General features: G+C 42.6%; 1 protein-coding gene across 1 annotated transcript; it reads left to right on the top strand.

Moving 5' to 3' along the window:
* Window positions 1-830: 830 nt before the first annotated feature.
* STIP1 (stress induced phosphoprotein 1) lies at window positions 831-27,113 on the top strand. The gene is made up of 14 exons (XM_063437707.1): window positions 831-939; window positions 8,636-8,845; window positions 9,368-9,509; window positions 9,631-9,772; window positions 10,284-10,452; window positions 11,800-11,926; window positions 12,321-12,423; window positions 14,769-14,889; window positions 19,121-19,217; window positions 20,413-20,537; window positions 21,178-21,214; window positions 22,608-22,711; window positions 23,765-23,937; window positions 26,774-27,113. Exons 1-14 carry the CDS (start codon window positions 931-933, stop codon window positions 26,844-26,846), a joined length of 1,632 nt encoding a protein of 543 aa, XP_063293777.1. The 5' UTR covers window positions 831-930; the 3' UTR covers window positions 26,847-27,113.
* The last annotated feature ends 201 nt before the right edge of the window (window positions 27,114-27,314 follow it).

The raw sequence follows: 27,314 nt of genomic DNA, 5'->3' as shown, positions 1-27,314 counted from the left end.
CCATGGAAACTGTGACCGGACACCAACCATGGAAACTGTGACCGGACACCAACCATGGAAACTGTGACCGGACACCAACCATGGAAACTGTGACCGGACACCAACCATGGAAACTGTGACCGGACACCAACCCAAGACACTGTGACCGAACACCAATCCGGGACAACGTGACCGGACACCAACCATGGAAACTGTGACTGGACACCAACCAGAGACAATGTGACCGGACACCAACCCGAGACAATGTGACCGGACACCAACCCGAGACAATGTGACCAGATAACAACCCAGACAATATGAGCGGATCTTGTAACTGGGATGTGAGAGAGATACTAATGGCTGTCAGCACTGTGCCTCATGAAGAGGTGTATCTGGTGCCCAGATGAAGGAACAGAGGGACCATGGCCACCAGGTGTCTGCCTGACTGGGCAGTTAGTGGACATGTTCTGGCACCTTCCAGCCCCACTCATTAAGCGGAGACAGGACAGGCAGCAAGGTGAGAGCACACACGTTGCGTCGCGCTTCCTCCTTCCTTTTTCTCAATGAACATAGAGGAGGATCGCTCTGAGTGGGAGGATCACTCTGAGTGACAGGCTATTCGCACCAATCAGAACGCTCGCCGAGGCCACTGACCAATCCGGGTAGTGGAAGCTTCCAGAAATCCTTCAGCCAATTCCACCCCAAACAGCACGGCCTCGCCGTCCAATCCTATTACAACGGCTGTTGTGGGCGGGATTAACAGTGAGCCTGGCGACGCCCGGTGCTGTCCTCGAAGCGGGATGCGTGCCTGACAGACAGCGGCTCGGACCAATCAGCGAGTGACATTGTAGAATCCAACCAATAGGAGAGCAGTTAGGAGGCTGCCTTTGAACTGTCATCTTCTAGTAGGTTCGAGAAGACGCGTGGAGAGGCCGGAGACGGAGAGCAGCTATGGAGACGGTAAGCGGCCAGGGTCCGACGAATAGGGGCTGTCAGTGGGGAGTAATCCACTCAGGGGGCAACTGACACCTGGCTAGCTAGGTAACTAGCTGGCTGTGCTGCTTTAATGGGGGTGTCTTACCTGGGGGCAGTTATTGGGGTCACTGGGGTAGAAGCTGCTCTGTCATCCCTTATACAGTGACCCCCTGTTCACAGTGGTGATGGTTGTTGACCACCATTTTCACAGTGGTGATGGTTGCCCCTCTATTTACAGCGGTGATGGTTGCCCACTCTTCTTACAGCGGTGATGGTTGCCCACTCTATTTACAGTGGTGATGGTTGCCCCTCTATTTACAGTGGTGATGGTTGCCCCTCTATTTACAGTGGTGATGGTTGCCCCTCTATTTACAGTGGTGATGGTTGCCCCTCTATTTACAGTGGTGATGGTTGCCCCTCTATTTACAGCGGTGATGGTTGCCCACTCTTCTTACAGCGGTGATGGTTGCCCACTCTATTTACAGTGGTGATGGTTGCCCCTCTATTTACAGTGGTGATGGTTGCCCCTCTATTTACAGTGGTGATGGTTGCCCCTCTACTTACAGCGGTGATGGTTGCCCACTCTTCTTACAGCGGTGATGGTTGCCCACTCTTCTTACAGCGGTGATGGTTGCCCACTCTTCTTACAGCGGTGATGGTTGCCCCTCTATTTACAGCGGTGATGGTTGCCCCTCTATTTACAGTGGTGATGGTTGCCCACTCTTCTTACAGCGGTGATGGTTGCCCCTCTATTTACAGCGGTGATGGTTGCCCCTCTATTTACAGCGGTGATGGTTGCCCCTCTATTTACAGTGGTGATGGTTGCCCCTCTATTTACAGTGGTGATGGTTGCCCCTCTATTTACAGTGGTGATGGTTGCCCCTCTATTTACAGTGGTGATGGTTGCCCCTCTATTTACAGTGGTGATGGTTGCCCCTCTATTTACAGTGGTGATGGTTGCCCCTCTATTTACAGTGGTGATGGTTGACCCTCTATTTACAGTGGTGATGGTTGCCCCTCTATTTACAGTGGTGATGGTTGCCCCTCTATTTACAGTGGTGATGGTTGCCCCTCTATTTACAGTGGTGATGGTTGCCCCTCTATTTACAGTGGTGATGGTTGCCCCTCTATTTACAGTGGTGATGGTTGCCCCTCTATTTACAGTGGTGATGGTTGCCCCTCTATTTACAGTGGTGATGGTTGCCCCTCTATTTACAGTGGTGATGGTTGCCCCTCTACTTTCAGTGGTGATGGTTGCCCACCCTGTTCACAGTGGTGATGGTTGGCCTGGGCTCCCTGTATGTTTACATGCAGCACCTATGGTGCTCAGCCAGCCCTGACAGCCAAGGATTGATCCCACAGCTCACATCCTGCCCTTCTCACTTTATTCAGCACCCTGACACATATACTATGGGTAATATCTAGCTTTTTATGTTTGTTTGCTTTTTTTTTAATTATTTTTTTATCCTTTTGTATTTTTTTTATGTCTCCTAAAACAAGTTATTTCTCATAAGAGTTTGTGGTAAAACAAGACAATTTTATTAATCTAGCTGTAAGCTCACTTGTTACCTGGCAAGAATGTTTTATATTGTCCCATGATGTGCCATTATTTGCTCTCCCAAAAGCAGGGGTTCCTGTTGGTACTTTAACCTACTTGAAGCCAGTGACTTACTGCTTCTTATAGATCAGAGATAGCCAACAGGTATTCCTCTGCTGTTATAGAACTACAACTCCCCTGGTGCTTTGCCATGCTTTAAATTGAGGGACTCTCTTTTGACTGTCTTTTTACAGATACTATATAGAGATGGGGCATCTTTCTATGTTTAGCAATACCCAAACTTTATAGTACTGCAACGGATTACCTTCCATACTGGTATTCTGATCTTTACCTCCTTCTGGACCAGTGTTAGAAATATTCTCTGTTGTTGAGACTTCTTTGTCTTCAGTTATGAAAGGGGCACCGTAAGCACTAAATGTCAATTATAGACCAGGAAAATTGGAGGTAGCTCAGTTGGTAAATTCCCTAATTACAAAGCCTGTTCAAAAATGCAGGGTTAATTCGGCCCTATATCCTTCCGAGGTCGATAAAATGATCAGCATCAATTGGGTAATAATAACCTCTATTACTATTCAGCTGCGGATTTGAGAATTTAAATTCTGAGAGCGTGCATTGAAAAGCGCTTTGAGTCCCACTGGGAGAAAGGCGCTATGTAAATACTAGTTGTTGTTGATAATGATATTATAATATTTGGCCCAGCGCTGTTAGTCTTTCAAGTCTGGCCAATGTCTACCAAACTTATGCAGAACTTTTACAATAGTCAGCAGATTCTGATCAAAAGCTTTCTCTCCATATACACACTGCATTCCCATGCACACACTGCCCCTCCTACACCCAGTGCTCCCACTGCACCCCCATACATGCACTGCTTCCCGTACACACACACACACACACACTCTGCACCCCTAACACACTGCCGCCCATACCCACCCTGCATCCCTCACACACTCAGTGCCTCCCATACACACACTACTAGAGGCCCTATCCCCTACTACATCCCCTATCCTGGCAGACCCCAGGTAAATTGTCAAACTATTCTTAAACAGTTTGACTATTTACTCTGGGAGGGTGCCACGGCACCCCTGGCACCATAACCACTGGTTATGTGCCTAGATTGTTTCTTTAAATAATCTATGAGTGCCCCTCCCGAGATAAGATCCTGGATCCGCCAGTGATAACCACGGCAGCAAGCTGTTGTGACTATGATGCCTAGAATGTCCTTAAAGTGTTAGAGACAAAAGGCCTTTTAAAGGACCAGTGTTGTCACCCTGACCCACTTCATCTCAATGAAGTGGTCTGGGTGCAGTGGCCCTGTCAGTTTAAAGGGAAACTCCTCCTGCTAGTTGGCCTATATGGCCCTAATAATAACCAACACAACTTCCTGCATAAGGTTCTCAACAAACTGCCAGCCAACACGAACGCCCAAGTCCTGATATGTGGAGACCTCAACCACACCATGGACTCACGCATTGACTCCACAGTTCAAGCAACGTCAAACAGACACATCACGCTCACACGCAACAACAAAGCCTTTACGACACTACTACAAAACCATGGCCTATACGATGTTTGGAGGACACTCCATCCAAAAGATAGAGAATACACATTCCTTTCACAAGTCCACAAGACCTATTCCAGAATTGACCACATCCTTTCATCTGGGCTCCTCCTCCAACGCATTACAGACTGCTCCATAGATAACATAGTGTGGTCGGACCATGCACCCGTTATGATGACCTTACTAGACCGATACCAGCATAGAGGCAAACCCCCATGACGCCTAAACGACACCCTCTTAACTGATACCACCTTTGTGAAACAACTCACCGACCACCTACATGAGTACTTTGAACTGAATGACACACCTGAGGTTTCCACAGCATCCCTCTGGCAAGCTCACAAAACGGTCATGAGGGGACCGCTGATAAGCCGAGCGTGTTACTTGAAAAGGAAGAGGGAGAAGGGTTATAAAGACCTCTTGAGGCAACTCCGGGACACAACAAACGCCCATCTCCTAAACCCGTCTGACGAGCAAGCCAAAAACATTGCAGACCTCACTAACCAACTCAACACCTTGGCCCTTCACAAAACTGCCTATATGCTAACAAGACTAAAGATGAAAATATATACCCAAGGAAACAAGGCCGGAAAACACCTGGCAACACTCCTAAAACAAAAACAAGCAAACTCTAAAATCCCATATCTAGTCACAAAATCAGGGGTGAAAAGAAATCAATGATGAGATGGCTGACTACTACCATACTCTCTACAATTTAAAAAATGACCCCGCTGTTCACCAGCCCACGACTTGCGAAATAGACACATTTCTCCAAAAAACACTACCCACCTTATCAGAGGCCCATATCCAAACCATACAAGATCCAATAACCACACAAGAAATCCTAGACACCATCAAGAAGACACTCCCGACAGGGAAGTCGCCCGGCCCTGATGGTCTAACGAACGCATACTATAAACAATTTGCACCAATACTAAGCCCTTATCTTCAAAAATTATATACCCACATTCTTAACACAGGCACAATGCCACAAGAAATGCTCATGGCTCATGTTGCCACACTCCCCAAGCCTGGGATACCCCCGGACAGATGTCAAAACCTACGCCCTATATCCCTCCTAAATACTGACGTAAAACTTATAGCTAAAATCCTCTCAAACAGACTAGCGCCAGTCATTCCGACATTGATTAATGAGGACCAGGTGGGATTTGTGGGAGGTAGACAGGGAGCAGACGGCACTCGCAAAATCCTCGACATTCTATATGGACTGCAGGGGGGGAAGGTCCCCAGCGTACTGCTCTCCCTAGACGCGGAAAAAGCTTTTGACAGGCTCCACTGGCCTTTTCTCCTTGCAGTCCTCCGTAAATTTAATTTCCCTCCTTCATTCCTCTCACTCATCACAGCACTTTACTCGGCCCCCTACAGCCCGGGTAATTAATGGGGGATTCATCTCCAAACCGTTCTCCATTTCCAACGGCTCCAGGCAGGGCTGCCCGCTCTCACCCCTACTTTATATACTAGCACTAGAACCCATGACACAAATGATTAGGGACGACCCGAATATACATGGAATTCAAATCAAAGGACGTGAGTACAAATTATCCTTATTCGCAGACAACGTCCTATTGACCTTTAGAACAACCTCATATATCCCTCCCGAACTTCCAGAACTCCTCACCCAGTACAGCCATTGCTCTTATTATTAACTAAACCTAGCAAAAACCCTCGCCCTAGGAATAAACATCCCTACACAAGAGGCGGACCGACTCAAAACCAATTTCCCTTATGATTGGAGACAGGACCACATTAAATTCCTAGGGGTCCACTTCACACCCACACTTTCTACACTATTCAAATCAAATTACCTCAAACTACTCAATGAAATTCGAACACTCATACAAGGGTGGAAAGGAAAAATTTTCTCGTGGGCAGGCTGCATAGCCTCATTGAAGATGATAGCCTTACCGAAGATATTGTACCTCTTTCGTACACTCCCAATTCGGCTCCTGCACAACTACATACGCAACCTGCAAAGCTTACTAAACAACTATGTATGGGAGGACAAGAAACCACGCGTAGCGAAAACTACTATGCACAGCGCACTCGCACAGGGCGGAATGGGAATGCCGAATATCATGGGGTATTACAGAGCAGTACACATAGCGCCTATAATAGCGACATCACACCAACGAGAAGCGAAAGCTTGGGCCACGATAGAGAAAGATCACGCAAACGACATGCACATATCGGCCTTGGCCTGGATGCCGAAAACTCAAACACCAAGGCGCACTGAATTACTGCCCACAACTAAGCTCACTCTTTCAGTATGGCACAACTACAAACAATGGATGGGCAACGCTGACCAAATCTCTCCTGCCCTCCACTTGAAATCACTGAAACATCTCATACCAGATTTCAACCACACACTCTGGCATAGACATGGCGTTATAACAGTGTCACAACTATTGCATGGCCCCCACCTGAAACAATTTCAAGACCTAGAACTGGAATTCTCTCTACCGACAACTGCCAGGTTTTCCTACATGCAACTGAAATCCTGGTTCGACACGTACCCGAAACCAGTAACCACCACCGAATACACACTGGCAAACCATAGAACGACTATGTATATCACCCGAACCAGCTACCAAACTCATATCCACAATTTATGCTTCGGAGAATGTCCGACCTCAAAAACACCCTCCTTCCTATATAGCGGCATGGGAAAAAGACGTTGGAAATCGACTCTCAGATGCTCAATGGCGACTTGTCTTCGAGACACATAAAAAACTGACCCTCTGCACAACCCACTTGGAACTCGCCCGAAAAATATTGTACAGATGGTATTTGGTCCCGACACGCCTCAAACATAGCTTCCCTAACGCATCTGACATTTGCTGGAGGTGTCCCAAAGACAGAGGCACCATTATGCACATATGGTGGCAATGCCCGGAGCTCCGACATTATTGTAGCAGACCTAACGATCAAATGCACCAACGTGCAACTACCACACCGACCTGAAACCTTTCTGCTACTCTCGCTGCCACACACACCGAAAAAATACCAAAGATACCTAGCTTACCATATTATTATAGCTGCACTAACCGTCATTAGCAGGAAGTGGAAACAAACTCCCCCCCCCCCCCCCCCTCCACTATCACCCAGTGTGTTAATGTAGTGGACACAAACAAAACCTACGAAACTGTGGCAAGGGGCACACAGCACAAAACCTTATACTGGTCCGTAGCATGGGAAATCTGGGATGAACACAAGCCTACCCAACATGTCAGTTAAGTGACCACTATAGAAAAGTACCTACGACCTCCCGGCTAGAGGCCACAATAACCATGCATACCTCCACTGAACCAGGAGTAATCATACCTAGAACTCAAACCATGTCATCTGCCTTCCCACTGAGATTAACTGTTTCCCCCGCCTTACTTCCCCTCCTTCTCCCCAGACCTATTATAGTCACTCCCACTGACCATCACACACACGCATCTACACCCCGAACAAGCCTCATCTCGGGAACCAAGTGATGTCAACGTCTTACCACATAAAACCAACATCACCTTTACTACATGACGCTACCCACTGACCTAATATGACTATCCAAGACGCAATGCGCATATACAATGTTGATATTACAATGTTGATCCAATGCAACTCCCATCCCCCCCACCCCCTTCTTTTCTTCTGTATCCCATCAAACTCGCAATGTACTAACGATGTGAAAACTGCAAACTTTACCCACCTCCTTATTTCCTGCATCCCAAGGAATTATGGTTTATGCCTTGAACTGACAAAAAGAATAAAAATTGTCAAATTCAAAAAAAATAACTAAACTGTGGCTATAACGCAGATTGGAGAATATTTCCATATCTGCTGCTTTTGTCTCAATTATGCCTTTCAGATTTTAGCTCACTGCATTCAGAGTTGAGTGATGTCTGATGTCACCTGGATCTTAGAACATGTCTGCCCAGTTGAATTCCATGTAAATTTAAGTCGTGCAGAGTGCTTTTTTTCCCTCCCATCTGTGTTAATGCGAAATGCATGCAATTCAGGTCTCTGCCGGGGTTTAAACCTTCTTGGGATGTTATTTGTTTGTGTTAATAAACCCTTTACAGCATGTCTGGTTGTTCAATCTGATTAACCCATTGAACCTAGTGAGTAGTGTAATGTGTTGAACAGCAAATATTGTTCATTCTTGTAAATTCTTTGTTTTGATCATTTGTCATGCTGCAGAATAATGATCATTCTCTAATTTATTTGTTTATAATTTATTTTACACACATATTTCACGGTGCCAGGAGGACAGTTGTTGGTTAAAATGTACTGCTTTTCTCCTTTTCTCCCTCCATCCTACGCTAATCAGAGTGAGTCAGTGTGGGGGTGGTAATTGTGCAGCTCTCTGGAGAGAAAGGGGTTAAGTGACACACCAGGGGGCTTTGAAAAGATAGGGGTTTATGCAAAGATTGTATGAACCTCTTGTGGTAATGTTATTTTGTCATGCTTTTCAGACATAATACAAGATTATTTGTACACTTGTCCTCTATTGTTTGTATATTTTCATATTTATTTTATTTTTTTGTCTTTAACCCCAGGCAAACGAGTTAAAGGAAAAAGGCAACAAAGCTCTCTCAGAAGGCAATCTGGATGAGGCAGTGAGATGTTACTCTGAAGCCATCAAATTAGACCCCAAGAACCATGTCTTATTTAGCAACCGGTCTGCAGCCTATGCCAAAAAGAGAGAATATGCCAAAGCATTGGAGGATGGCTGTAAAACAGTGGAGCTCAAACCTGACTGGGGAAAGGTGAGATCAGACACACTAGCCCCATATCTGTGAATGCATTTTTGGATCCTTTAAATATAACTGAATATAGTGATCCAGAAGAACAGATCTAAAAGTTGTCAACCTCGGTATCCTATTTTAAGCACCACTATTTATTATTATTATTATTATTATTATTATTATTATTATTATTATTATTATTATTATTATTTATATAGCGCCAACAGATTCCGTAGCACTTTACAATATTCTAAGAGGGGGGATTTAACTATAAATTGGACAATTACAAGAAAACTTACTGGAACCATGGGTTGAAGAGGACCCTGCTCAAACGAGCTTACAGTCTATAGGACTACAGCATATTGTGATTATGGTTAAAGGACTCTGCGTTGGGGGTGTTTTTTTTTTTTTTTTGTTTTTTTTTTTTGTTTTTTTCTTGTTATCATGACTTTTTGAACAGTATTTAAAAAAAGGATTCCCCTGGCAAACTAGCCTCATCAACTGGCTTTTTGCTTTATGAATTAATTTACGGTCTTCCTGCAGGGCTATTCACGCAAAGCTGCAGCACTGGAATTTCTAAATCGCTTTGAAGAAGCCAAGAAAACTTATCAAGAGGGATTGCAGCATGAACCCACAAATCCTCAGCTGAAAGAGGGACTGCAGAACATGGAAGCCCGGCTTGCAGGTATACTTACCTAGCCTGCAATACAAAAAATAGTCCTCATTTTATTTACTGCTTTTCTTTTATTTTGTGTGCCTGATCTTTATTCTCTCCTTCTTCTTCTTATTTACCTTGCTTTTCTCAGAGAGAAAATTCATGAATCCTTTTAATTCGCCTAACCTGTTCCAAAAACTGGAGTCTGACCCCCGTACTCGTCCTCTGCTCAGTGACCCAAGTTATAAAGATCTGATAGAACAGTTGAGGAACAAGCCAAGCGACCTTGGCACGTGAGTAAAATTGTGGGCTAATCAAAACTAAATGGCATCAAGGAATAAATCTTTGCAACTGCGGTAGCCTAAGCACAATTAAAACCACATGTTGATCTGTAGGATTTATGCTGCTAGCGAGCTCAGGGTACCATTTAAACGGCTTGGCCCAGAACTTGGGGACAGAAACCACAGCCTGCTGGAACCAAAACCACTGCAAGAGCATCATTTATAGTACTTGGACTACTCCTTTAGAGAGCAACCATTACTTTTATTGGTAGCCATTCCTATTTTACTTTTGCTGCAGTTTTCTGAATAGATGCCAGTCTCCTGAGATGTCCTGCATGCAGGACATTTTTCAAGACTTGACATTTGCATCAGATGTTGGCCTATGCATGAAAGCCCTTGTGATTTATGCAGGTGGAAAATAAGATTTAGAAATAAGTTAACAGCTCCTCGTCAGAATCTCTGTAAACATTTATGTATGCAAATTCTGTGTATAGTTTGATGTGTCTTACTTTCCATTCTCTAGAAAGCTACAAGATCCTAGAGTGATGACAACATTAAGTGTGCTTTTGGGGGTAGACCTTGGAAGTGTTGATGAGGAAGAGGAGGAGACTCCTGCACCCCCTCCTCCCCAACCTAAAAAAGAAACAAAACCTGAGCCAATGGAGGAAGATCTACCTGAAAACAAGAAGCAGGTGAGTAATCCTTTTTAAACCCATTGAGTCACAGAATCTGCGTTTTGAACCTGTAACCGTACATTAATAGTGCCTTTGTCCACTTAAAGCAGATCTGCCACTTTCAATATTTTCATAAATATATTTTCTTTATGAAATAATAATCAAGACTGTTAAATTTTCACATGTAATTCTAATGCAATCCAGAGGGATCATAAGACAAAGTAGGGGGAAAAAAGCCTGAGGTTGACAAAAGGTGGAGCTCTGCCATTAACTTTTGTCCAATCCTAGCAGCCTTCACAATTGACAGTTGTGGCATTCAGGCTCTGTCTGTGGAGGATCCTCCATAGACTTCAGTGTTGTGAAATAACATGCAGATGGCGGCGACCGCAAGTGACAGCCTGAGTTAAAGGGACACTATAGTCACCAGAACAACTACAGCTTATTGCATTTGTTCTGGTGAGTAGAATCATTCCTTTCAGGTTTTTTGTAGTTAACACTATCTTTTCAGAGAAAATGCACTGTTTACATTACAGCTTAGTGATAACTTCACTGGCCACTCCTTAGATGGCTGCTAGAGGTGCTTCCTGGGACAGTCCTGCCTAATGTGCATCGTGACATATCAGTGTCTCCACCCTCTGCATGCAGACCCTGAAATTTCCTCATAGAGATGTATTGATACAATGCATCTCTATGAGGAGATGCTGATTGGCCAGGGTTGTGTTTGACTTGTGTAGGCACTGCCCCTGATTTGTCTCCTTCACCGTCTCAGCCAATTCTATGAGGAAGCATTGTGATTGGCTCAGAATACTTCTGATGATGTCAGCAGACTGCTTGCAGGTCTGAGACAGACAGAGCCAGCAGCTTCAGGCTCGAATACAAGTAAGATTTTACTATATTTAGGGAGGCAAGAGAGGGCCAGGGGGGGATAGATGGTGGTTTTAACACTATAGGGTCAGAAATACATGTTTGTGTTGCTGACCCTATAGTGCTCCTTTAAGTGAAACCCACGTCTCCTGCACTCTGCGGCCATCGGATCCACATTAGATATGTCAGTTTTGGGGGTTTTGGAAAATATGCAAGGACCTCAGAATGTGACCGATCCATTTTAACTACCAGTCATGTCATGCTTATTACTGGAATCAGATGGTAGACTTGTAAGCAATGCATTCTTCTTAAAGATCCCACATTTCAAGTAATGTGTCCCTAGAAGATGTATTCATGTGTGTAGAAGCAGCTTTTCAGCTGTAAGGAAAAATGGGGGGGGGGGGGGGGGGGGGGATGCAGTGGTGGCTTTTATTGGCAATTGGTTATATGGTATGTTCTGGTTGTACCAACCCCTCAGATAATGCTGCCTTCTGCTTGCAGGCTGTGAAAGAGAAGGAACTAGGGAATGAAGCTTACAAGAAGAAAGACTTTGAAACTGCACTGAAGCACTATGCACAAGCCAAGGAATTGGATCCAATCAACATGACCTATATTACCAACCAGGCTGGTAAGTGTGTCTGTCATAAGCACCCATGGAAACGTGTTGGTTTAGTCTAGGCATAGGTAACCTTTGGCAATCCAGATGATTTGGACTACACCTCCCACGATGCTTTGACAGCATTATGGGGGATGTAGTCCACAGCATCTGGAGGGCCGAAGGTTGCCTACCCCTGGTTTTACTCACTTAATGAGGAGCTGCAGTATCCTGACCAATTAAGGTCAAAACTGTAGCTTTGTATTATTCCAACTCAAGTAGAGTTTAGGATTTTTTTCCCCTCCATGTTGGTTATCTACTGTCCCATAGTCTGCATACCCAGAGTTGTTTCAGGATATGCAGCATGAATGCTTTGTATACTGTAATTTGTCACCAATTCTGATTTCTTTATTTATTTATTTTCCAGCTGTATACTTTGAACAGGGAAATTATGATAAGTGCAGAGAATTGTGTGAAACAGCCATTGAAGTAGGAAGAGAAAATCGAGAGGATTACCGTCAAATAGCAAAGTGAGTGTATGCACAACAGTTTACCCATCGCTTAAAAAGAGACTATAAGCGCCAAAACAATGTTAACTTAATTAAACTGCTTCAGTGTATAGATCCATGCCCCTGCAGTCTCATTGCTCAATTTTCTGCCATCTAGGAGTTAAATTATTTTTGTTTGTTTATGCAGTCCTGGGTTGTGACAGACACAGCCTGCATGAAAAAATGGCTTCATTTTCAATCAGATATTAACTTGCTTAACCCCTTAAGGACCAAACTTCTGGAATAAAAGGGAATCATGACATGTCACATATGTCATGTGTCCTTAAGGGGTTAAAGGGAAAATCCAGTGCCAGGAAAACAATCCGTTTTCCTGGCCCTGCAGGTCCCCTCTCGCTCCCACCCCCATCCCCGGTTGCTGAAGGGGCAGCGATGATGTCCCACGTCGCTGTTCTTCCTCCGCCGCTGCTCCTCCTCTGTATTACGTTGGCCGGTGGGCGAGACTAATCCCGCGCACCGGCGGGGGAGACATAATGCGCATGCGCGGCAATGCCGCGCATGTGCATTAGAGCTCCCCATAGGAAAGTATTGAAAATGCTTTTCAATGCTTTCCTATGGGGAATTGAGCGACGCTGGAGGTCCTCACACAGCGTGAGGACGTCCAGCGACGCTCTAGCATAGGTTTCCTGTGCTAGGGACTCACTAGAGGGGAAGTTAACCCTGCAAGGTAATTATTGCCGTTTATAAAAAAACAAAAAACTGCAATAATTACACTTGCAGTGTTAAGGGTAGTGAGAGTTGGCACCAAGACCACTCCAATGGGCAGAAGTGGTCTGGGTGCCAGGAGTATCCCTTTAAGAAGCTTTCACCTCCTGCTCTGTAAATTGAACTTGAATCACACTGCAGGGTCTGTAAGGCTTATTAACAAAACAGGATATAGGAAATTCTAAATTAAACAGGCTGTGCAATAATGGAAGAGTAAACATTATATGACTCTTTACTGTCTGTTTAGGAAGGCTATGTGAGTCACATGCAGGGAGATGTGACTAAGGCTCCATAAACAAAATTATTTAACTCCTAAATGGCAGAGAATTGAGGAGTGAAACTGCAGGGGCATAATCTATACACCAAAACTGTTTAAGCTAAAGTTGTTTTTGTGCTTATAGTGTCCCTTTTAATTTGAATATTGCATCATTGGTTGATTTATTGCATTACAATGTGTATAACAGGGCTCAACAAATTTGATTGGAATCAAGGAGCCAGCTATAAAAATTAGGAGCCAGAGAAATAAATGCCAAAAATACAATTCTTAAAGGGACACTATAGACACCAGAACCACTACAGCTTAATGTGGTTGTTCTGAAGTCTATATCTTGTCCCTGAATGCATTTTCCTGTAACTGAGACATTATTGAGTTATTCAGTTTTGACTCTATTATCTCCCAGACACAGGGACTCCAGGGAGGGGCTTGTGTATATTTTGATTAAATCCACCCAGCCTCCCTACCTTTTGGAAGAGCTGGAGTGGATATGCTTAGTGGGACTGCTGTCTGCTCCCTCTGTTTGGTGAACCGTGGGCCTGAGTGACGTCCTTACTTGGCTCCTGGCACAACTACAAGGTGCCTGAGGGAGCAGAGCAGGGAGATTACAGCCTCACGCCTCCCTCAGCTCTCCATGAGCTGGCTGTCCGCCTTCATCTCTCCCTTCCTCAGCAATACATAAGCCGGCCGCTCTGTCAGCCGCCTGCCTGCCTTTTCAGCCAGTCACCTCGGGGGCTGAACAGGTTCACAAATCCCAGGCGCCAGAACAAATATCCTGGTCGCCAGGTTTACCTGACGCCTGCGATTTGTCGCACCCTAGAGTATAATTAGGAGAAAACAGATTAGACTGCTGGAATGTTGCTGTCATTGACTCCAAAGTTAGTTTGGTCCTTACAGTAGCTCTTAATTTTATCTTTAAATGTGTCTGTATATTCTATATGTATTACTTTCTAGTGCTGCAAGTAGGCCTTCAAGTAAACTTAATTAGACTGTTCTTTAAGTTTATTTTTCCTCTAAGGACCATAAACCACATCCCTTTGCTTTGCCAGCCATTCAAATGGCAACACATCATAAAACTTGTAGTTCGAAAATATTTTGGTATCTCTATCTTAAATCTATATTTTAGATGGTTTTACTGGTAGTACTAAGTGCTAAACCGTCGTCTTCAAAATGAAATCTGACAGTAGCATCCGTTTTTAGCATACTTCACTAGGATGTGAATTATCAGTTTATAGACTTTTAACATGCAAGGTACAGTCCTGTTAATCTTTATTATTATTATTTTTTTTTTTTTTTTTTTTAAATCCAATGTTTAATTTCTTTCTTGCAGAGCTTATGCTCGTATAGGAAATTCTTACTTCAAGGAGGAGAAGTATAAGGAAGCGATTCAATTCTTCAACAAATCATTGGCTGAACACAGGACACCAGATGTCCTTAAGAAATGCCAGCAGGTAGATATGGACTGGATGACAGACTTAATATTTTATTGTATGGTAAATTAATAACTTGTAATTGAGCTCATTGAAAATGTTGAGGTAAAGTGTCCATGCAAAATCTTACCTTCAGGGGCTAAACTAGTCCCTGCACCCTTCCGTGAGACCTGTAGTATGTTTTATTTCTGTCAGTGGATGGCCAGTGATATGCCAAGACATTAAAGGAACATTAGTCACCAGATTAACTAAACTTATTGTATTTGTTCTGGTGAGTTTAATCATTCCTTTTCAGAGACAATTCAGTGTTTACGTTACAACCTAGGGAGACCTCCACTGGCCACCCCTCATTTGGCTACTAGAGGTGCTTTCTGAGGCAGTGCATCCACACTCTGCATGGAGACACTGAACTTTCCTCCTAGAGATGCATTGATTCAATGCATCTCTATGAGGAGATCCTGATTGGCAAGGGCTGTGTTTGGTTTGTACTGGCTCTGCCCATAATCTGCCTCCTTGACAATCTCCGCTATCCCATTGCTATCTTCTGATGATGTCAGCCAAGGAGGCAGATCAGGGACAGAGCATGCACCAGCAGACTGGAATAAAGGTAAGATGTTACTATATTTAGGGGGGCTAAATGGTGTTTTTAACACGATGGGGTCAGGGATACACGTTTGTGTTCCTGATCATATAGTGTTTTAACACGTTTCCCTTAATTTAAGCTGTCTTAACTATATATGCATATGCTGATTATTTTACACTGCATGTAAAGGGCATGCTTGGAGCATGATGGCCTGATCAGTTGACAGAAGAGATCGATAACTTTACATAAATGTTGTTGTTGTCTAAGGTTGGTCATGGTTAGTAAGATCCTGAAACATGGGCAGTCTCCAGGTTATGTAATAACGTGCTAGTTAATTTCCTATGTATTCAGTGGCTGTCTGTTATGTTTTTCTTTTTTTCTTTTTATTTTTTAAATGGAGAAAGAGCTTGAAAGACTAACCTGTGTAAATTCCACAGAGTGAGGAACAGTCTGTTCATGGGATTGAGATGTTTATAGTTGTAATAAAAAAAAAAAAAAAGGTGGGGGGGTGTTTGTTCAGAGGAAAAATGTTCAAATTAATTTACTAATGGGTTTTAAGAGTGGTCAGCAAAGCTATTTATTTGTTGACAAGAGTTCATGTTTGATCCTGAAGGATATAGAAAATCACTGTAGAGACTGGCATCAAAGGAGAACCATATGATAAATGACAGATGACAAATGACAGAGAATTTGGGAAATAGCCCTTGTAAGGGTAGACAAGAAATGTGTTTTTTTTGTTTTTTTTAAAGGTGGTCCAAAAACCTTGTATATTTAAAAGAATGCTGGGAAACATAACATTTTTATCTTGTTTAAGTTGTTATGGTGCCTAGAGGTTCTGAGTGCAGTATTGCCTTGAAGAATTAAAGTATACATGAACGGTTTAACCCCAGAGTGTTCCAAACAGCGCCTGCCCTCCAGGTTCCCGGGTCTCCTCCTTCAACCTCTGCTTTAATTAAAAAAAAAACCAAAAAAAAAACCTTGGACTGGGTGCTAGGTGGAGAGTGTCAGCTAATGTGCTCCACCCATCAGTTCACTGCCATTTGAGAAAAATGCACTAGAAAGGTACATACCATAAAGGAGTTCCAGAGAGGCTGTTGAATTGGAAAATATTTTATTGGCTTTGTAAGGTGATGTGTATAATGACAACATAAAATGTATGACATTTGCTTGGGTGCAGAATTACCATGAATGAAATTCGTCATTATTGGTACACATCAGGAGGCAGAATTCGTCTTCTCTAGAAATTACACCATTGAGTGAAACTCTGCATATCACCTTATACTTTTTTTTCATGTGATACTCCATTATTCTTTTAAATTTATATTAAATTGTTGCAGATGACATTATAATTCAGTTTAGTCCAGGCACAAAAAGGGGCAAACGTGGCAAATGAGGAGGAAAAAAAATAGAAACCTGGTTTCATTTTTCTTCTCTCTATGCAGACTGCCCAGTGGAAAGACCAGAGCATATAACCATAGTTGACAGGTAATATGAAGGCACCCCGTTTTAGTGTGGATTTGTTTATTTTTGTTTTTCCATCTCACACATTTAAAGAAACACTGTAGGGTCAGGAACACAGACCTGTATTCCTGATCCCATAGTGTTAAAACCACTATTTCGGTAACTTGCACTACCTTAGGAGGGCGGTCAAAACATGCTTTCTGGCCCCGATCTGCCTTCTTGGTGACGTCATCAGAATCTACAATTTTTAGCCAATCCAAAGCTTTTCCATAGGGAAAACAAAGAGATGGGGTGAAGCCAAATGCTGTGTGGTCAATCTGCACCTCCTCTTAGAGATGCATTGAATCAGTGCATCTCTGAGGAAAATTCAGCATCTCCATGCAGAGCATGGAGATGCTGAACGGCAGTGCTGTCTACTGTGCAGCACTGCCCCAGGAAGCACCTCCAGTGGCCATCTGAGGAGTGGCCACAGGAGCTATCCCTAGGGTGCAATGTGAATACGGCCTTTTGTCTGACAAGGCAGTGTTTACATGAAAATGACTGAAGGGAATGATTATACTCTCCAGAACAACTACATTAAGCTGTAGTTGTTCTAGTGACTTTAGTGTCCCCTTTAAGTTAAAGCTCAAGGGAAGTGACATTTCCCCCTTAAGGGCCAAACTTCTGGAATAAAAGGGAATCTTGACATGTCACACATGTCATGTGTCCTTAAGGGGTAAAGCAGACCTGTTAATTTCAAAGGTCTTTGCATAAGCTGCGTAATTTGTTGGCACTATATAAAAATTATAATTTCACAAAGTCCCCAGAAATAGGCAGATCTGGTGAGTCCGTTGGCAGGGGAGAAGACTTCTACTTACCTCAGGTTGTCCCTGCAGCTGCCACAATCTTAATGCTGCAGGTCTCTTTGGCTTCTGGTGCTTAACCCCTTAAGGACCAAACTTCTGGAATAAAAGAGAATCATGACATGTCACGCATGTCATGTGTCCTTAAGGGGTTAAAGAGCCATGTCTGTAATGTACTCACGTGCATCATTAAAGGGAATCTCCAGTGCCAGGAAAACGATCAGTTTTCCTGGCACTGGAGGTTCCCTCTCCCTCCCACCCCCCAATCCCCAGTTACTGAAGGGGTGAAAACCCCTTCAGTCACTTACCCGAGGCAGCGACAATGTCCCTCGTCGCTGTCTCCTCCTCCGCGCCGCTCCTCCTTCTTACTCCGTCGGCTGGTTGGCGATACTGATCCCGCCCAACAGCCGAGGAGACCTAATGCACATGCGCATTAGGTCTCCCCGTAGGAAAGCATTGAAAACGAATTTCAATGCTTTCCTATGGGGATTTGAGCGACGCTGGAGGTCCTCACACAGCGTGAGGACGTCCAGCGACGCTCTAGCACATAATCTGTGCTATAGAGCAGGAAGTTCCCTCTAGTGGCTGTCTAGTAGACAGCCACTAGAGGTGGAGTTAACCCTGCAATGTAATTATTGCAGTTTATAAAAAAAACTGCAATAATTACACTTGCAGGGTTGAGTAGTGGGAGTTGGCACCCAGACCACTCCAATGGGCAGAAGTGGTCTGGGTGCCTGGAGTGTCCCTTTAAGCGTACATCACAGAGGTCTCTGAAGGGTCCCACAACACCGCAGGATCCTCCATAGACCAAGCCGGAGTCCCACATATGTCATTTGTGGCAACTGTTGGGATTAGACAAAAGTTGACAGAGGAGTTCCTCTTTTTGTCAATGTCAGGCTTTTCCATAAGACAAAGTAAATAAATCCCTACTTTGTTGTAGGATAACTTTGGACTGCGTTGGAATTTCAGTGACATTCCAACGCAGTCTTAATCAGTATTTTATAAAGAATATGTCTTTTATAAAATACTGAAAAGTGACAGATCTGCTTAAAATGCTGCAATAAATTGCTATTGCAATACAATGTTGGTGCAATACCAACTGGTGCTAAAGGGCAGCTATGCCACTGTGAAATCAATCATATAAATTTTACAAATGTAAAAACACACAACAAAGAAAAGTGAACAGCGCACTATGATATAGTGATGGTGTAACCACAATATCAAATAATTCAATATAGTCCTATGCAGTGATAATTAATGGATATAGATCTCTACGTCTCTCCTTAGCTGTTGTTGGTTAATCAATTCAGCAAAGCCTGTTAAAAACTGTATCTGTAAAACCAGTTATACCATTGTCATGTCCTAGGCTGAGAAGATTCTTAAGGAACAAGACCGTCTTGCATATATTAACCCTGAGATTGCACTAGAAGAGAAGAGCAAGGGGAACGAATACTTCCAGAAAGGTCAGACTCCATTTGTGTTAGTGTGTTTGGTTACATGTATAAAAAGGAGAGAAATTCTGTGTACAATAAGTTCTGAACTTTAAAGAATATTGACTTTAGTACATCCCAAGCACTTTCTTATGCTAATATAAAATAGAGCAAACAATGGGGAGAATGGATATCCTTGTCTTGTCCCATTACATATTTGTACTTCTCCCGATAGAGCCATTGACCCTGGCTCCCACCTTTTTTAATTTGTATACAGTAATGTTATTTATGGTCAAAACTTTTGCCCGAATCCCATCTTCTGTAGATTGTCTTCTAAAACCCCAGTCTATCCGATCAGAAGTCCTGTTGTGATTGTGTACCATATACTAAGTCACAGGTATTGTCTCTGGTTTCCCTTCCTGGGACAAAACCCTACTATCAGCGTGGATTAGCAGAGGTATTCGATTATGCATACACCTGGACAAACGTTTTACATCCACATTTAACATGAGATTGGCCAATAACTAGCGCATAACTTTAGATCTTTCCCCTCCTTGGACAGAATAGTGATATGAGCAGTTTTGGAATCAGGATAGAATTAAACTTCTTAGTTACCTAAGGGGAAGCAGTCGATACCTGGGGACCTACTCGTTTTTAGAGGTTTTAATTGCTCCGACAAGTCGCTCTTCATGAAGAGGAGCCTCTGAAGCCTCCATTGCTTCATCTGATAACAATTTTCAAATGTATTTAGACAAATAAATCATTACGACTGAGCAGTGGCTGATCTGATTGCAAATTCAGTATTTGGGACAACACCTTAAGTGCTGAGTAATCAGATTGTAACTCTTTGGATATGGCAATGGGAAAGGGAGTTTATTACCGTCAGATGTGCAAATCTTATGTATTTTGGATTTGTGGCCTCTACCCTTGCAGCATATGAGTGCCCTGCCCCCTCTATTTGCGTGCATATAAAAGCCTTGTGGCTTACCACCTTCCCCGCTAGAAAAAGAATATTAGTGTTTTATAAACTACTACAAGTATTTTGTTTTCCCCTCACATGAAAACTGGACTAGTGCCCCTATGGATGAGCCTCCATTGGGTAGTGAGTGATTTCTGGAAGAACATTATATGCTCTGCTTAATGGGAGTCCAAAGATTTGTTTTATTACAATACACTCTAGTTTCTTTGTATTTAGTGTGAGTATACTTAAACCCGTCTCTCCCGTTAGGTGATTACCCTCAAGCTATGAAACATTACTCAGAGGCTATAAAGAGGAACCCCAAAGATGCCAAACTGTACAGCAACAGAGCTGCGTGTTACACCAAGTTGCTGGAGTTCCAACTGGCACTTAAGGTGAGTGGTTCCAAAACAACACAAAGCCAGACGCGACTGGTCTTGTGGCAGATCCAATATGCCATCCATTTTTTATGAAAAGGAATAGTAAGTTTCCAGCATAACAGCCTATCAAATGACATATCACTGGAAAGCCCAGGATGTCCTCTTTACAAAACAGCAGTGATAGAGTAGCTCAAAAGAATAAAAGGAGATGCATGTGAACAAAATGCCCAGTACAGAGGGCAAAAGTTAATGGACTGGGTCTCATGAGGAGATATATATTTTATCTTTCTATCTCAATGATTTTCATGTTAGATGAGCCATCAGTCAACCAATGGCGCAGCCACTGTCCACGGACTTTGCAAATTATAAAACACCCCAGACAGTGACACTTTAATTTCAGTAATTGGATTTCTATCTTTACCTGTAGTGTAAGGCAACATATATTTGCACGCCCTACCGGCTTAATAAAGTCCAATAGCTGAGTCACATCTCCAACTACTACATTTTTGGACTACCTTTTATACATGCTTACTACACACTTTGAAAATGTTTCTTAATTTAGTTTGGTTTGTTTGTATGCTTAGTGTTCACTGGTTTAAAAAAAAAAAATTATAATGGTCTAGTAATGTATGTCCCTTTAATTGATCTTCTCTAGGACTGTGAAGAATGCATTCGATTGGAACCCGCATTCAGTAAGTGTTAAAGGAAAACAAATGTGTTTGTAAAGTGCATGGTCATGGTTGTGTGTTTTGTTTTTGTTTTTTCATTGTAAGCTTGTTTGTTTTCTAAAATCTGGCTATGCATTTAAAAGCTTCAAGAATTTCCCACAAAGAAGCTTGTTAAGAACGAAGGATAGCTTTGTCCCTTATTAAAGCATTATTATTTCAATGATATGAAGTGGTCACTGTGGTAAGAAATGTTTGCACTTGTGTGCTGGGGACAAGTTGCACCCCTAGCGCACAAGACTTAGGCAGCCCAAAGCTCTGTTCAGGGATGCAAATGGTCAACTGTGCAAATAATTAGGTCTGTTTTCAGTGTGCACTGCATGTTGACAACACATAGAAATTGTCCTCTTGCTGAAAGCTCTGGGCAATTGCTGCCTCTCTCTCCCCTCCCCCTCCCCCCCCCATTTTACAAAAAGAGCAGACTTCACTCATAAAGCACTTTAGCGAGCGGAGGTGCTTTAGGGGGGTCTGGAGTTTAGGAAAAGAATCCATAAGATGGTGCCACAGAAGTCTGGGAACCATTGGTAGGATATTTAAATGTAATGTCTGTGTTTTGCAACAGTAGAGAACCCGAATCACTCTGGATCTTACCTCTCTGATTGGCCTCCTCTACTGCATTTTGATGGACTCCAGTGTAGCAGTGGATGGTTCCCATAGAAATGTTGGGGCTATCATTGTCCCAAACCTTTGCTATACCAAAAGGCTTTTTATCATGGCAGCACTGTGTATATTTGACTCCAGACGTAAATCATATCTATGTGAGGTACGCCCAAAATCTGGACAAATTATTGTACCCACCTTGAGTCTTTCATTTATGCTTTTTCCTTTTTTTTTCTGGTTTCCTTCTAGTTGCAATAATTGTACTAATAGAATTACATACAGCATTAAGGAAAATTGTTTCAATTAAGTTTCTTTCTGCAGGCTTGTACAACAGGTTTATAAATACAATCTTGTTTCTGTACATTCATCCCTAGCCACAGCTCTCCTGCTCTGTAAATTAAACTTTAGTCAAACACAGGAGGCTCCTGCAGTGCCTAGCAGGCGATTAACATAGCCAAAGATAAGCAATTCTAAATTAAACAGACTGTGCAGTAAAAATGTACATTTTTAAACATTAGATCTCACGTTACAGGAAGTGTTTAGGAAGACTGTAAGGTACAGGCAGAGAGGTGAGACTAGGGCTGTATAAACAAAGTGATTTAATGCCTAAATGGCAGAGAATTGACATCTGGGGCATGATCTGTACACCAAAACTGCTTCATTATGCTAAAGTTGTTTTGGTGCCTATAGAATCCTTTTAAGTGATGTATCATTATTTTGACAAACTTTTCATACATATCTGGTTTATTTTGCCTTGCAGTTAAAGGTTATACACGAAAGGCAGCAGCACTGGAGGCCATGAAAGATTTCACCAAGGCCATGGATGCCTACCAAAAAGCCTTGGATCTGGAATCCAACTGCAAGGTACAGCACTACTCTTTCTTGTAGTAATTATTAAAAAGGTGCTTCTTTAGAAAGGTGGAACTTCTTTCCAATGACAACATTACGGTGCTCGGAGTGGTCCTTTATTAATGTAATAAATGCACTGAAAATCATAAACGTTAGGTGAAAATCAGAAGTCTATGTCCCACACTCTTCACAAGGAGATTGTCCCTATTTGAACCCAGCTCAGAAGGCAGTACTGGCACTATTGAGGATCAGAGAGTGTGTAGCTTCCCAGGCGTGGATGCCTACTCCTCTGCAAGTGTCCCACAAGAGTATTGGGTAAAGCTCTGTCTGATTATACATTTTACACCCCTAGGGTTGGCTCAAAGGAATAAATCCTCAGTAATACCCTTTTGCAGCAAATCTGCTGAACGAGTTGCATAAAATGACCAGAGGAGAAGTGCTTAAGAAACAAATAAAAGGCTAGGTCCAATAGACTCTAAGAAAAATTCTGTAAATCATTTGTAGAAGCAAGTGTGAGAGGTTGATAAGCACTCTGAATACAATGCTATATTGTAATATTAAACTATTGCATCCCTTCGGCCGGGTCTCAGTGGAGCATGAGTTAAGAGTCCAGGAGAAACCTGCCACCTCGATTTCCAGGAGATTCTTTGAAGGTACTCTAGTAGGCCAAGTTGTGGTGCTGACTGTCCAAAGAGGAGTGTTCTGGAGACTTCAATATGTGTGTGTGTGTGTGTGTGTGTGTGTGCGCCTGTTAATAGAAAGAAAGATGGCATCAGCCTGCCATGTAATTAATTATAATGATCTCTGCTCTAATTAGATTCTTCGCAGATGCTATTTGGTATATAGTATGTTTCAATAGAAGAATTGGTTACCAAGCTAATGCCATGTGTGTAATTTGGATTCCAGTCAAAAAGTTAAGAACTACTGCTTTAGAAGATCTTTAAAATGGCACAATAACTGTTTTGTGTCTTAGGTTAATTTTCTTCACCGGCTTGGATTCTAGTAAGAAATATTCTGTATGCTTGGCTATCATAAGTATACAGCGTAATTTGTGATTTGTGTCTGCAGGAGGCAACAGAGGGTTACCAGAGGTGTGTGATGTCACAGTATCATCGAAATGACAGTCCGGAGGATGTGAAGCGCAGAGCCATGTCAGACCCTGAAGTGCAGCAGATAATGAATGATCCAGCCATGAGACTTATACTAGAGCAGATGCAAAAAGACCCACAGGCCCTTAGCGAGTGAGTATCTATATCTATAATAATATTGTTTGTGAAACTGTGTTCTGCTAACAGTCTTTACATTCTTCATATATTTATTCAGATGGTTTATAATTCTACAGCAATCTTCTATTTCCACTCGGTTTGTTTAATTATGTAACCAACAGGATATTCACATGCATGTCTCCTATAAAATCAGTGATCCACAGATTGTATAGACATCCTGCCCTATAGCAGGTCAGATACATGTCTGCATTTTATGTTTATTGAGTAAAATACAAATAAGGTGACACATTACAACAGACTTATAAAGGATCTCCCAGAAATGTTCATGCTCAGTTTGCATCTATGGATAAGAGATATATATATATATATATATATTTTTTTTTTATATAGAGCCAACAAATTCTGCAGCGCTTTACAATAGGTGGCAGGGGAGGGCTGGCAGCCTTTGGTCTGGGGGGCAAATCCAGTCAAGTGACCCATTGCATCAAGAGGAGAGTAAAAACACCTTTCCCATGTGATTGAAAGGGGGTGCAGTCACCTAAACACACTCTCTGACAAGCACACACACTTGATGATTTGACAGACAGACACACTGTTACAGGCGTGTGTGTGTGTGTGTGCGCGCGCAATTCGCATGTGATTGAAAGGGGGGGGTCACCTAAAAAGACGTGAGCGCACACTTGATGATTTGAGACACACACACACTTACAGGCATACTGAGACACACACACACACATTACACTTTTAAAGCCAGTAGACAGGGGCTGAGTAAGAGCACAGGACTGTAATAGGGGGCTTAGGGGCTTTAGTGGGGAGTATGAGCTGTAATTGGGGGGTTAGGAAATGTAGTGAGTTGATAGGGGCTGTTTATTGCTACAATTTGGGAAAGAGTTGTGGTGTGGGTGATATGGGTTGCATTTAGGGGAGAGAAGTTGTAGTGGGGATGTTATGGGGGCTGTGGTGGCGGGGGCATGGAGCTGAGAGGAGGAAGGGGACCAAAAATACAAAATATTCCCACATTGACCATTCATGCTACAATATTGATGTGAAAGTAGATGCATCACGAAAAGCCAATTCAAACCTTTTATTTTCAAAAATGAGAGATAAGACCTCACTCACAGTTGGTACAGGGGGGGATTTCCAATGACGAGAGATGATGGAATTAGCGGATATGAGAAGATGGCCTAGTATAATTTTATATATATATATATATATATATATATATATATATATATATATATATATATATATATATATTTAGGCAAGTTAAATGGAATTTTCTTAATGTTTTTTGTTATTTTTAACAACCGTTGCAGGAGAGGAATCTGTTGGGAGCTATTATCGGTTTAATTGTGTTTTTTGTTTTGCATTTTATCATTCTTTATTTATTGTTAGGCATTTGGGAAAAAGATGCCAGTTGGGTAATTGTATTAATTATCAATCGGAATGCTTGGGCAATTGCATTGTGTTCTGTAATTTTAGTCTTTTAGTTATTTACACTACTCCTGTACTTTTTTAATAAAGAACATCTTTATTAAGTATTTCAATATTTTTTTTTTAATTGATTTTTCAAGAAAGATACAAGAAAAATAAATGGGTAAATAAGAGAAGTACACCATAACTCCAAAGTATCAGGGTTGTCAGGGAGACATGCAGGTCTCTAATTACATTTGTTCAGATGACACAGGGTCTAAATATTTACATATTTCAAAATTAAACACCACATTCACCGATCTCTACTCCCAGCTGGAGGCTACGTATCCCCCACTCTCCCAGAACACCAAATGTGAATGTAATCTATACCTTTAGGCATTGGGGTATAGTTAAAGCTAAAAATGTCCTTAAATGAGTAGAGTCAGTTTATCCTGGGATCTTATCGTATAATCTTCATTTACCTTGGTTTTGTTTTCGATTTAATATCGTAAAACATCACCCTCTTTAACATTCAATCTCTCTTCGAGTTAGGTCATATATCTATCCTTAGTTGTAGGTCACGAACAGTTCCGAACTCTACTCCTGCATATCAACTCTCCTTTCTTAAAGGGAAACTCCAGTGCCAGGAAAACTATCAGTTTTCCTGGAACTGGAGGGTCCCTCTCCCTCCCACCCACCAATCCCCAGTTACTGAAGGGGTGAAAACCTGAGGCAGCGACATGTCCCACGTCGCTGCCTGCTCCTCCCCTGCCGCTCCTCCTACTGGCTCCGTCGGCCGGTGGGCGAGACTAATCCCGCCCACCGGCCGAGGAGACCTAATGCGCATGCGCGGCAATTCTGCGCATTAGATCCCCCCATAGGAAAGCATTGAAAACGAATTTCAATGCTTTCCTATGGGGATTTGAGCGACGCTGGAGGTCCTCACACAGCGTGAGGACGTCCAGCGACGCTCTAGCACAGGTTTCCTGTGCTATGGACCAGGAAGAGACCTCTAGTGGCTGTCTAGTAGACAGCCACTAGAGGTGGAGTTAACCCTGCAAGGTAATTATTGCAGTTTATAGAAAACTGCAATAATTACACTTACAGGGTTAGGAGTAGTGGGAGTTGGCACCCAGACCACTCCAATGAGCAGAAGTGGTCTGGGTGCCTACAGTGTCCCTTTAACCGTTCATTACCTATGGGTTTCCCTACATCCTGTCCCTATTAATTTGGATCTATCCTCTTTTAACACATGTGCTCAGGGCATTGTATTGTCTTTCCCATAAATGGGTAGTTATGGTATAGAAATAAGAAAATATAAAAATATATCTTTATTAATATAAGGCAAATGTGTTTTGAGTGTTTTGAACCTCCTTGTATCACTAAAGAAGTTATATTTCATATATATGAATTGAGTTATATTTTCTTTATTTTACAGACACTTAAAGAATCCAGTTATTGCCCAGAAAATACAAAAGCTGATGGATATTGGTTTAATTGCAATCCGGTGATGAATCAGACATTTTCTGTTTAAATAAAGCGTTGATCTCCCATCTTGTACCTGGCGTCCCTTTTCATGCTGATCCCTCCCCTCTCGCAATGCCTGGTTGGGCAGGGTGCAAAGAACTGTTTGGAAGGTAGCCTCCCACTCCTCTGTGGATACAAGAAATGTTGAGGAGGGAGAGGTTAAATCTCTCTTCTTTCACACTCCTTCTTTCCATCTCTCTCTCGAGTTTCTCGATCTGTAAGAATGTTAATAAAGCGCACGCAATAATGGAGCTGTTTGCGTGCCACGTTTTTATTAGGTTAAAGGGTATGTTGAGTTAGAGGGGTGAGAAATTTGGTTCATTCACAGAGCAGAGAATAAAGATTCCAGGCTTATTTAAAGTGAAAATAAACAAATATATTGCATTACAAACTAAGAGGAAAGCTTTTTGTTTTAATTTGTTTGTTCTGTAATGTCTCCCTGCTGGCTTATG

This window comes from Pelobates fuscus, chromosome 12, assembly GCF_036172605.1.
Source record: "Pelobates fuscus isolate aPelFus1 chromosome 12, aPelFus1.pri, whole genome shotgun sequence".
NCBI lineage: Eukaryota > Metazoa > Chordata > Amphibia > Anura > Pelobatidae > Pelobates > Pelobates fuscus.
The sequence above is the reverse complement of the archived record's forward strand: the minus strand, read 5'-3'. Positions and strand labels throughout refer to the sequence as shown.